At 46.4% G+C, this 11,992-nt stretch overlaps 1 protein-coding gene across 1 annotated transcript; it reads right to left on the reverse strand.

Annotated features, from left to right (window-relative positions):
* Window positions 1-10,036: 10,036 nt before the first annotated feature.
* On the reverse strand, window positions 10,037-11,992 carry LOC103706541 (cytochrome P450 94B3-like). Its single transcript, XM_008790673.6, has one exon. It carries the CDS (start codon window positions 11,802-11,804, stop codon window positions 10,197-10,199), a length of 1,608 nt encoding a protein of 535 aa, XP_008788895.4. The 5' UTR covers window positions 11,805-11,992; the 3' UTR covers window positions 10,037-10,196.

Here is an 11,992-nt window from a genome sequence, read left to right on the forward strand (position 1 = left end):
GGTTGCTGGGAAAGCCTTGCAGAGGAGAGGATCTGATGCTCCGTGGAGGAGCATAAGGGTCCTGAAACTCTCGACGTGATCCCGCGGGTCCGCTGCCCCGTCATAGGGCTCGATCGCCGGCATCTTGAACCCCGGCGGATTCGGGTCCGCAGGATCCTCGAGGTTAGCGCCGGCTGGGAGGAGATCTCCAAGTCGGCGAAGGAATCTTTGGAATGGCCCTTCAGGACCTGGAGTTGTCGGTGGAGATCGTCCACCCGCCGGTCCAGGGAGCGCGACCGGTGGGCGGGAGACAAGGAGCGGCAGGAGGGAGACCGACTGGAGCGCGGGTTCCTCGAGGACTGGGGGGTCTGGGAATGCGCCCGGGTCCGCCTCTCGTACCCCGCGCAGCTCCGATGAGAAGGTCCCGGCAGAATGGAACGCGCTCGAGAATCCTCCTCGCGTCGGCGCTCCTCCCCATGGGAGAGGAAGGAGCGCGGGTTGAGGAGAGCAGGCGAACGCTCAGGCAGCAGCGGCTCCTGAGCCCGCTGCGGCGCCCGGGACATCACACCCTGCAGATTCTGCACCGCCTCCGCGAGGGTGCGAACCTGCTGGGCTAGCTGGTCGAACTGAGCGGCTTCGACCGTCTGAATAGGCGGTGGGGCGGTGGAGTGTTGTTGAGAGCGCGTTGGAGATGCAGCGGCCTCCCGGCCGGAGGCGCGAGAGGCCCCGCGACCGAAAGCGTTGGAAGCTCCACGACCACCTCGCCGTGCCATTACGATCGCTCTGAGATCCGGGTCCTTCCTCTAGCGCCAACTGTTGCTGGTGGTCCAAACCGAGAACGATTGGCACAGCGGTGTGAACGGGGTTCCGTTTGAGTTGCCTTGGTTGGTGTTGATTGCGCTCCACCTTCCACCGGAAAACCTGCAAGCAAGCCTCGCACCACCACTGGGGTAGTGGGGGCCCTCCGACGATCAAGTCAGAGGAGATTGGAGGAGAAGGAGAGATAATAGTAGCAAGTAAGAGAATGCTCTGGAAGTTCTTGCTTACCCCCCTTCTCCCCCCAGCCGCATATATACCAGGCTGGGGGGTCCTTTTGGGGGGTTGGTCATCGTGTAGCACGATGGAGCTGCCACTGACATGGCCGTTACAGGGTGTCGTGGGGCAGCGCTGGGTACGGCCATGACAGGGCGTAGTGGAGCTCCGCTTTGTACGGCTGTTACAGGGGATCGTGGAGCAGCGCCGGATACGACCGTTGCTGGGTGTAGTGGAGCAGTGGGCCGCGGCGTGCCTCTGGGGAATAGCCTGTCGTTGTCGAGAGATGTCCGACTCGGGGTCGGGCTGCGGAGACGAAGATGTCCGACTCGGGGTCGGATTGCTGGATCAAGGGGCTGCCGACTCGGGGTCGGGCTGCGGAGCCGAAGATGTCCGACTCGGGGTCGGATTGCTGGATCAAGGGGCAGCAGACTCGGGGTCGGGCTGCGGAGCCGAAGATGTCCGACTCGGGGTCGGATTGCTGGATCAAGGGGCAGCCGACTCGGGGTCGGGCTGCGGAGCCGAAGATGTCCGACTCGGGGTCGGATTGCTGGATCAAGGGGCTGCCGTAGTCTTCCTAGGCGCGCGTGCCGGTCACGTGGGGCATGGTGGCTAAGTTCCCCCGTAACAGCCATAATCAAGTTGTCCCCAATCTTGATGCCTTCAGATCTAATCTCTGCAACGATCATTTGGAAATCTTGTGCTTGCTTAGCAACTGATTTTTTTCATCCACCATTTGAAAGTGAAAAAATTGGTTTGCTGCATATTTCTTTGCGCTAACTTTTTCAGCATTATCCTTGTTCTGTAAAGCTTTCCAAATGCTCTCTCTGGTATATTTGTCCACTTTCTCTTGATGAGCTTGATACTTTTCATCCATCATCTCATCGATTGAGATCTTGGTTGAATTTTTCTTAGTCAGAATGTAGGAAACATTGAGAAGACTCAAATAGAACAACATTTTATTTTTCCATCTCTTGAAGTGGGCTCCCTTGAAACAGAAGGGCTTGTTAAGATCTCCAATGTTACCATCGTGCTTCTTAGGGATTGGCTCCATTTCCTTGATTCTCCTTAAAATTATTGGGGAAAATACAATAAGAGGACGAAACCAATCGAACTGAGGCACGAAAAATTTTGCTCTCTTTCAGGAGATTCAAGCCCTCTGCAGTTGGCAAAGCCTAGAACCTAGTGCAGCAGAAAATACTATGACTTGTCTCCTCCAGGATACAATAACCCAATGATCATCATACAGTAAGGACCAACTCATACGGGAGGCTTTTGGGGAGGCACTGGCTGAGCGAGTTCTGGTTGTGCCGATCACCATCGAGGAGAGGGCTAATAGGACGGTCTGGAGCAGTTTTGATAGACCGAGGGTGAGCACCCAGAACTTTCGAGGGCTGATGGGGAGGCCCCGATGTGGCAGATGGAGGGAGCTTGGATCTGCGGCTGCGTATCCACCCCCGGGTTGCCATGTTCATTTGGAAGGTGGCTTGGAGGTGCCTACCAACCGGGGGTGTACTGGCGAGCAGAGGGATGAGGGTGTCCCCCGCCTATGGGGTTTGCGCAGCGACGGAGGAAACCATTTGCCATGCCCTCTTTTGCTGTCCGCGTGCGGCCTAGGTTTGGCAGTGCGCGGGGCTCATCCTCGACGTCGGGCGAGGCAAGTCCCCATTGGAGGTTTTTCTCTTACGGCTGCAGACGTCTGCGAGGAGGCCAGACACAGTGGATTGGGTGGTCCAGTATGCCTATTTGGCCTACCATACTTGGTTGGATAGGAACACCCGGGTCTTCGAGAACAGATGGCTACATCCGAGGGTGGTGGCGGCCAGAGCCCTGCTTCATGCATCGGAGTTCATCAGCAGTGAACTATCCTATTCCCCTAAGGCAGCTAAGGACATCTAGGGCTCCTATCCAGCTGTGTCAGCGACCAAGTTTGCCTTTGTTTCCTAGGATCCCCCACCTCCTTGCTTTCTCAAGGTGAATTTTGATGGCAGTGATGCTGAGCGAGGCTAGAGAGGGGTGTAGGCTTTATCATTAGGGATTACTACTGCAGATTTGTGATGGCTGGCGGTCGACGAATCTTCGACACCTCTATCATTGGAGCGGAGCTGCGGGCGGCATGGGAGGGACTCTCCTATGCGAGGCATGCTCTGGGGGCGGAGTACATCCACCTAGAGAGCGACTCGCCCTTGGTGATCGAGGAGATTTGCGGGTGACTCTCCGAGTCGGATGGCCAGTACTTGTTCCTTGACATATGACGGATGGCAGGAAATTGTGGCTCCTTCAAAACCATGCATGTGTACTTGGAGGCCAACACAGCTGCTGACTGGGTGGCCTCCTACGCGGCGCATCACTCGGAAGATTTTCTTTGGGTGAATCAGACGGATGTTCCCTACTCGTTTAGACAATTTCTTTTTTTCTAATTTTCTTGGATGTACTCATATACATTTGGTGGGAGAAGTCAGTGTACCTCAAAAAAAAAAAAAGAACACCCTTCTTTGCCAAGAACTCTCTCAAAATATTTTTTGTGAGTAAAATGAAGTGATATTATATATTTTTGGAATGAAGGAGGAGAAAGGGCTTATATAGAGAATTTGAAATTTTGAATTTATGAGAATAATAAAAACATACATGCACTTATAAATTCTAAAAATAACTCCCCTGACTAAATAATTTTCCAAAATGATTCATGAATAATTCCTATGTATTTTTTCATGAACCCTCATCTCCCACTACAGGAAAAAGGGCTTATCCCGACTTTTTACTGCCGACGCTTAGTATAAGCGTCGGCAATTTTAGCTCAGGGGCAAAAATCTGCCGACGCTTTGAAGAAGCGTCGACGGATACGGCGAGTAGACGACGCTTCAAGGGCCATTCCCTCCCCTCCCCCCCCCCCCCGCCCGGCGCCAACACAAATATAAAATCTAATCCCCCTAAGCCCTAACCCCTGTAGCCAGCCGCCCCTCAACCCGCGCCCCCCCCCCCCCCCCCCCCCACACCCCCCGCGGGCGATCCCTAACCCCTCCTCCTCCTCCCTAACCCAAATCCAACAAATCCCTCTCCCTCTCTCTCTGTCGCTCGCTTTCAAAAGTGATAACCCCTCCAGCCGCCGCACCCCCCTCTCCCCCCCCCAACAAATCCCTAACCCCCTCCAGATTCAAGAAGCCATCTCCTTCCCCGACCAAGTACTCCTCAAATCCTCCTCTTCCCTCCCCATTTCCGACCTCCTCTGCCTCTATTACTCTTCCTCCCTCTCCATCACCGTAGGCGGCAGCCTCGTCCTCGGTCCCCTCCTCTTTTCCCCGCTTCTCTTTGTGGCGTCGAGAAGCAGCGCGTAGAGAACGTCTCCAGTGATGATGCCTTCGCCCGCCTCTTCGCCGCCGTCGAGTCCGACATCGACGATGCCCTCCAGGTCCTCCTCCTCTTTCGCCCTTCTAGGGCTTCCTTTTCCTGATGTTTCCTTAGTGGCCCATTTTTTTCTTTTCCCTGTTGTGTAGAAATTGGAGATGGCAACCGAGGAGAAAAACGGGCAGCGGCGGTGGCGATGAATGCCGAGATCCGGCGCATCAAGGCCCGGTTGATGAAGGAGTTGCGCATCTGGCCAGCAGGATCTCCGGCGAACTCCACCTTCCTCACCGTTGTCCTCCTCGCTTGCTACAGATGCGGTGGTTAATTCAGATCCATGTCCTGCAGTGTTCTTGTCTCTGAGCTGTTTTTCTCCCTTCTAGTTGATGCTGTCCGTCTTGGTTTTACCCACTATAGTTGTCTTTCCCATTAAGTAGTTGTATCACAATCACAGAATTACTCTTCAGATATCTCTGTTGTATAAAATTTTTGGGTGGCTTGCTTCAGCCTCCCTTTAGTTTAAAAAAAAAGAAAAAATATTTGTGGATTTTGCAATGCACCATATCTAAGCGTCGCTAAAAACACCTTTTAGCAACTCTTTTCATAAGCATCGGCAATTTTTTTTCCACTTTAGCATAGCCGACGCTTTGGCGGCGCTTTTAAAAGTGTCGGAAGAAATTACCGACGCTTATAAGCGTCGATAAAAATCTTAAAAAGCATCGCCAAATCTTATTTTCCTTGTAGTGTCCCCAAATGGATGCGTGTTCCCAAATGCATGAACCCTCCGTGTTCCCAAATGCATGAACCTCATAAATAATATGAATATTAAATTTTAATATTAAAATGCACCAATAGGAGCCATAAGAGAGATACAACTAAAGAAGGAATTGCTTCCGTAGACGGCATGTGCTAGTGTTCATACTTGAAAAAATAAATAAATCAGTCAATAAATAAATAATAATCTTTTAATATATATATATTTAGGTCAACCAGTCGGCGCAGTGGACTTATTGGTTGTGACCCTTGAGATTCACTTCTCAAGAAAAGCCCTGCACCGAGAGCCCGCGACTTAAAAATTTCAGACCTTTTTCTGTCCATCTGCTAGCCGTAATGCGCTCCTGCTTCTGCCTTATTCTCTCTCTCTCTCCATAGCACACACTCTCTCGCTTCTTTTTTTTATGACTCTCTCCCTCTTCCTTCCAGTTCCATCGTTTACTCATCTTTTCTTACAATATGGGGAGCATTCACGTGTGGATCCCTTTCTCACGTGCAAAGATTTCAGAATGATAGAAGGCATCAACTTCTGCGTCTAAATCATACAATTAATAAATGAAAAGAGCGACAAAAATAAGAAACAAGTAAATAAGAAACTAGAAGGCTTTTAGAGTATTATTTCTTTTTAAACTTAAGTTGCATGAGTTTTTTAATTAGTAGATCAGGAGTATGGATGGGTATGCAATATATATATATATATATATAGCAAAGGCCAATGGCTTTTTTCTTTTGTTTTTTCATCACAAAATGATCTACTGTTTTTGCAAAACAGAAAAAAAAAAAAAAAACATATCCAAGTGACCAATAGTAAAATAATTTTCTACAAGTTCTGATTTTTTTTGATTTAATGTCATTTCTTAATGCTTTTATATAGTTATGGTCTCATTGCAATTCTTGAAATTCATGAATCAGCTGAGTATTTTAAAGTTGGATCAAACCACTGACACCATGAATCAAGTTGACTTTGCTAATAAAGTATGCCTGAGGTTACTCTCCTCAAGAGAAATGTTACTAATACAAGCCATACAGCTGACCGAGGAACTGTTCTTTACAAGGTAGAAGTACAATATGGTTTGCATGGAACTGCTAAAACCTCTGATCACTTGGTTAAGTTTGGCTTATAATTGATTCCGTACTAGATTTGAATTTAAGAAGCTTTGATATTTTCCTATTAATAACGGTTATTATGGCTGGGTTAATATATTGTTAATATAAGGACTCTGGTACTAAGTACAGCCAATCAAGTTGATGTGTTTCATCATTATATATTTAAAAATAGTCAACAACTCCTCCCCATCGCATCTTCAGCCAATTCAAGCAGATGTTTGCTGGGGAACACAAGGCTCTCCCGCCAGATATTATCCGGTTCCGGAGCTTCACGCAAGCATCCTTCATCCCCTCCCGGTTTTATTTTCCACCCAAAACGCGTATGTAGGATTAGGAGACACTCGCCTCATATGTCCAGGCTCTAGAACGAGTCTTTCCGATGTGGGACTATTGGCCTCACACCCTTCCCACCATCAGACAAGAGTCATCCTCGGCCTGATACCAAATGTCACGCCCCTGCCTACGCGGAGCACGTGAGGCATCTAGTATCACATAAGGGGGCAAATACGGAGCTCTCCTGCTAGATATTGTCTGGTTCCGGGGCTTCACGCAAGCGTCCTTCATCCCTTCCCGATTTTGGTTTTCTCTCAAAACGCGTCTACAGGATTAGGAGACACCCGCCTCATATGTCCAGGCTCTGGAACAAGTCTTATGTGAGAACCCGTGCGGGCGTGTGTTTAGTCCCACATCAGTTATTCGCTGGGTAGATCTTGGGTACTTATATAGGATCAAGGAACTCAAATAATACCTTCCGGCTAGCCATTTTGGATGAGGTACTGGGTTGTTACATATCTAGTAATGGTAAATGTTTGTGAATCTGATTCTTTAAGAGCTTGTAAGAGCTTGAGACTGAGTTTTTTCCTTTGAATGTACCTTAAAAAAAAAAAAAAAAAAAAAAAAAAGACTCCTCCCCATGCCATAAAAACAAGCTTGATCTACTTTGGGATCACTTCAGGTGTTACCTCGTAAACGTACCAATGATAGTTTCAAAGGACAATATGCAGATCAGGAGTTTTGTTGGTCAGAATTGTAACTCCAAAGTATGTCTATCTGAATATCTCCTCTGCCTACGTACTTCTCCAATTGTTCTCATCCACTAGGATGAGTTGAAAGTTCCCTGCTAGGAATGACAAAGATGGCAGTTCACCTTATAAATGTTATTCTCGCACCAAACTCGAGAACTTTTTACAAGGCTACTCCTTTTATTCTCAAAGAAATAGCCGTATCAACTTATCTTTATTTCTTTTTTATCTTTTTTTTAAAAAAAAATGGAAACATTAGGGCATTTGGACTATCCTACCAAGATTTTCCTCTAGAGGCTGGTGCTAGTTTACAAGCCTTTGGCACAATGGGTGATTCCACTACAGGAAAATCGGTCTTTTTCGGTGCGACCTGTCATGTCGAAGCTCAGGTGCTCGCTGAATTATTGGGCCTGGAGCGTTATGATCAAGTAAGGGATTATGACGTTGAAGTTACCCCCACTCAGTTGTCTGCAGTAGGCATGTATACAAGAAATGCTGGAGAAAGTAGTAGCAATGCAAAAGTTAGTAGACTTCAGACAATAATTGAAGATATGAAGGATCGTCATCGGGTAGAGTTGGCGGAGCTGAAGCAGAACCAACAAACTTTGCAGTCTCAGCTTGAGCATATTTGTTACAGCGATTTCTCTCTCCTCAGGTAAATAACTATATATATTTGATGACTTTACATAATTATTACTTATTTTGCATGAGTTAATGATTTTCATATTCCTAATTTCTAAAGTTTCTTTTTTTTTATAGATTTCTGATACTTCAACAGCTCGTAGAGATGATGATGGTGCTGAATCCGGTCCCTGATACTTTTTAAACTGTTATTGAAGGAGTTTTATATGTATCTTTCTTATATTTTTCCAATGTACATTGTAATTCTAAACTTATTATGTAAATTTAATCATATATGATAATATGAATATTTCGAATGATATGAATATTTGTGTTGATATAAATATAATGCAGGTTCATATTGCTATAATGTGATTTATGATATGCATTTTTTTTTAGTATTTTTTTTCAAAAAAAAATTCACTCCCGACGCTTTAAAGCGTCATTAAAAAACAGCTTTGGCACCGGGCCGACACTTTAAAGCGTCGGTAAAAACACCCAGCTAGCATGCTTTCGCCGATGCTTTTAAAGTGTCGGTAAAAACCCTCACTGTTACGCTTTCGCCAACGCCTTAAAAGTGTCGGTAAAAACTTCTTCGTCAACGCTTATAAGCATCGAAAAGTTTCCCGCCACTACGCCGGCACGCCCAAGTATTAGTTTATGCCAACGTTTATAAGCGTCGGAGCAACCACGTACGCCAACACTTTAAAAGGTATCGGAAAATCCTTGGTTTTGCCGACGCTTTACTCTTGCGTCGACAAAAACTTTCCCCACTCAGTTATCGCCGACGCTTTTGCGACGCTTCCTTTAGCGTCAGCAGGTATTTTACCGACGCTAATAAGCATCGGTAAAGGCTATAAAAAATGCCAGTAAAAGATACTCCTGTAGTGTTCTCCATCCACTATTCAAAAAGATAAAAATAGGCTTGAGAGCCCAGCAGATAATCTAATTAGTTTTGTGTAATGTAGTTTTATATTTTGCTTAACTAAAAGTTATTTATTGCATGCATGCATATATAACATAAGTATAAATATAGGCATAATACAACTTTAGGATTTAGAGCAATTTGGCCATTTTGAAGAGAGTAAGAGAAAATAAGGTAAATGGTAAAATGAGACAGAGGTTTAAATACAAACATTTCTTGGAAAAAATTTTGATGTTTTTTTTTTCTATCCTTGGAGCTCCATTCAAAGGACTCACTATTTTCAACCAACGTAAAATACTTTATCTTAAAATCAGATTGTATATAGTCTTTTTTAGTTTAAATGGCTATAAGAAGGCTTGGGCCTGTAAAGTATAGTTGTTGCTTTTGTATTTTGGTTCTCTACAAATTAGTAAAATACCACAACAAAGCTGATGTTGAAGGCAACAATTTTCACGAAGTTTTTGCTATTTTTTATTTTTATTTTTATTTTTATTTTTTTTAAAAAATTATCAAATCTTTGTCACCAAAATCTCTAAGAACTTGTTTGGTTCATAAAAAAAATATGGGAAAAAGTAGGGTTAACAAAAAAATGAGAAATGTCTCATATTTAGCAGGAATTTTTAAAGAAGAGAAATAAAAAAAATAGCTTTTTTCATAGAAATAAGATTTTTGCATATCATAAAAAGAAAAATTCATATGGGATATGAGAAAATCTTTTCGTTTTTTTAAAAGAAAGAGACACAGAAAAATCCAATCCCCACATGTTAGGAATTAAGGTACATTTTTTTTTCAAAAATGTCCTTAAGCTTCTAAATAAAATAGGATAAGATATTTCCTTTATTAAGAGTATAGTAGGTATTTTATATATTTTTTCTAAACAGATAGATGTTCAACCAAAACATAAGCTACTTTGGAGTGTGCTACTTTCCTATAATCAATCAAATATACAAAAAATCATTTTTTTCAGACATCATATACTTAATTTTTTTCTAGCGAACCAAATACAAGCCCTAAAAATTTATTTAAAAAAATAAAAATCATAAAAAATATTATACATGTTGTTCTTTGTATTTAGTTTTTCTTCTTAAATTTAGTTGATTTTTTTTGCTAGCTTTTGTTAGCAGAACATACAATCAAAGCAAATACCAAACGAGCGTGAAACATCTTATGATACTACAGCGAACTTAAAAGAAAACATTCAACCACAAATGATTCCTACCGTTCTATCAATAAATTAAATATATGAACTATGGTATCAATATATATTATTTACCTAACTTCCAACTTTTTTACATTAAAAAAAAAAAAGAAGAAGCAGAAGAAGAAGAAATATGAAAATAGGGTCCATGATATGCCAAAAAAAACTCAAAAAAAACAAAGGGCTGGGTGCCACATTAGCTATTAACTATTGTTTCCAATCTGTCACAACCTCCTCCCCTCAAGCGACCAGTAGAATCCAACTCCCTTCTCTCCCGCACCACCATTTTTAATCCACCGGCCATGTGGGCTGTCAGCAGCGGCACCAACACCGGCGGCCGCTGCTCCCCGCCAGCCCTCCTCAGCTCAAAGTGGCGGAGCACCGCCGCGGCGATGTACTTCATCTGAACAAACGCCATCTCCTTCCCCAAGCACACCCTCGGCCCGGCCTGGAACACCGCGAACTTGTACGCCGACACCCTCGCCAGCTCCCTCCCCTCCGCCTCCAGCCACCGCCTCGGCTCGAACTCCATCCAGTCCTTCCCCCACAGCCTCTCCATCCTTCCCATCCCGTAGGGGAAGTACGTCACGCGGTCGCCCCTCCTCACCTCCGTCCCGTCGGGAAGCACGTCGTCCCTCGCCGCATGCTTCGAGTCCCACGCCACCGGCGGGTACAGCCTCATGCTCTCGCACAAGCAGGCTTCCAAGAACTTCATCTCCTTCAGCTCCTGATACCGATCCAATCCTTGTCCTCGATCGGCTCGATCCGCTGCTTCCCTGACAACCTCTCGCTCGATCTCGGGTTGGCGCGATATCAGCCAGAAGAACCACGTCAGCGCGGCCGACGTCGTGTCCCTCCCGGCCATCACGAAGCTGATGACCATGTCGCGGATCACCTCATCACTGTGGCCACCGGATATCAGCCTCGACAGGAGGTCGCTGCGCTCCGCCCCCTTGCCGGCGGCAGCCTCTTCCTTTCTTCGTCGAATCAGCCCCATCACCGACTCGTGGATAAGCCTGACCGAGGCTCGAAGTCGCCCCTCGGAGCCGACCCCGAGCGTTCGCTTGACTTTCCACACCGCGGAGACCAGGGCGGCCCCCCGGCGAGCGCATATCCCGGAGGCAACCTCGAAGGCGGCTGCGAGGTCCGACATGGGCAGAGAGGGGTCAAGGAAGCCTGGATCGGTCCCAAGCGCGACTTTGCAGACGGTATCGAATGCAAACCGCCGGAGCAAGTCCTGCATGTCGACCGTCCGGCGGTCCTTGCATGCCGACGACAGGATCGGCAGCAACCTCTCGTTAGTCTCAGCGTCGAGGGTCTTGACAACAAATTCACGGAGGGATCTCGTGGTGAATTCATGGCTGGCCAGCTTGCGCTGCGTGTGCCAGAGCTCGCCGTCGGCGTTGAAGATGCCGCACCCAAGGAGATCGCCGAGGATGTCAGTGAACGGCTTGCCCTTGGGATAATTATCGAAGTTGGTCTTAAGCATGTACTCAACGTTGTCGGCGTTCGCCGTCACGACGTTCCGCCGCGCTCCAAGTCTCTCCAGCACGATCGTCTGCGTCGGCGACGCCGCAAGGAGCTCGGTGAACCAATCGAGCAGGCGGCGCCGGTTCCTGTAGAAGGGGATCAAGCATCCAATGAATGGGTACATTTCTGGGCCATGACAGGTAAAACAACGTCCATTAGACCACATGAACCTCGCAACGAATACGCGCAAGATGAGGAAGAAGGAGAAGAAGAACATAAATAGTAGAAGGGAGGGAGGGAGGAAAAAAGTAAGGAGAGAAAAGGAAGAGGCCATGGTGATGATGATGGAGAAAGAAGAAGAAGGAGAAGAACAATAGTTTTGAAGAGTCTAATAATAATATAAGTTGCAGGGTTGGGGATTTCAGGGTTTTCAGGTTTCAGTTGAGTGGTTTAGGATACATAGAAGGTTATATTTATAGGGAAGTGTGAGGGGGGAGGTAATAATTGAGCACATGGTTTCAC

Source organism: Phoenix dactylifera, chromosome 4, assembly GCF_051530095.1.
Source record: "Phoenix dactylifera cultivar Ajwa chromosome 4, Ajwa_hap1_PhDact_Kaust_v1.1, whole genome shotgun sequence".
Taxonomy (NCBI): domain Eukaryota; kingdom Viridiplantae; phylum Streptophyta; class Magnoliopsida; order Arecales; family Arecaceae; genus Phoenix; species Phoenix dactylifera.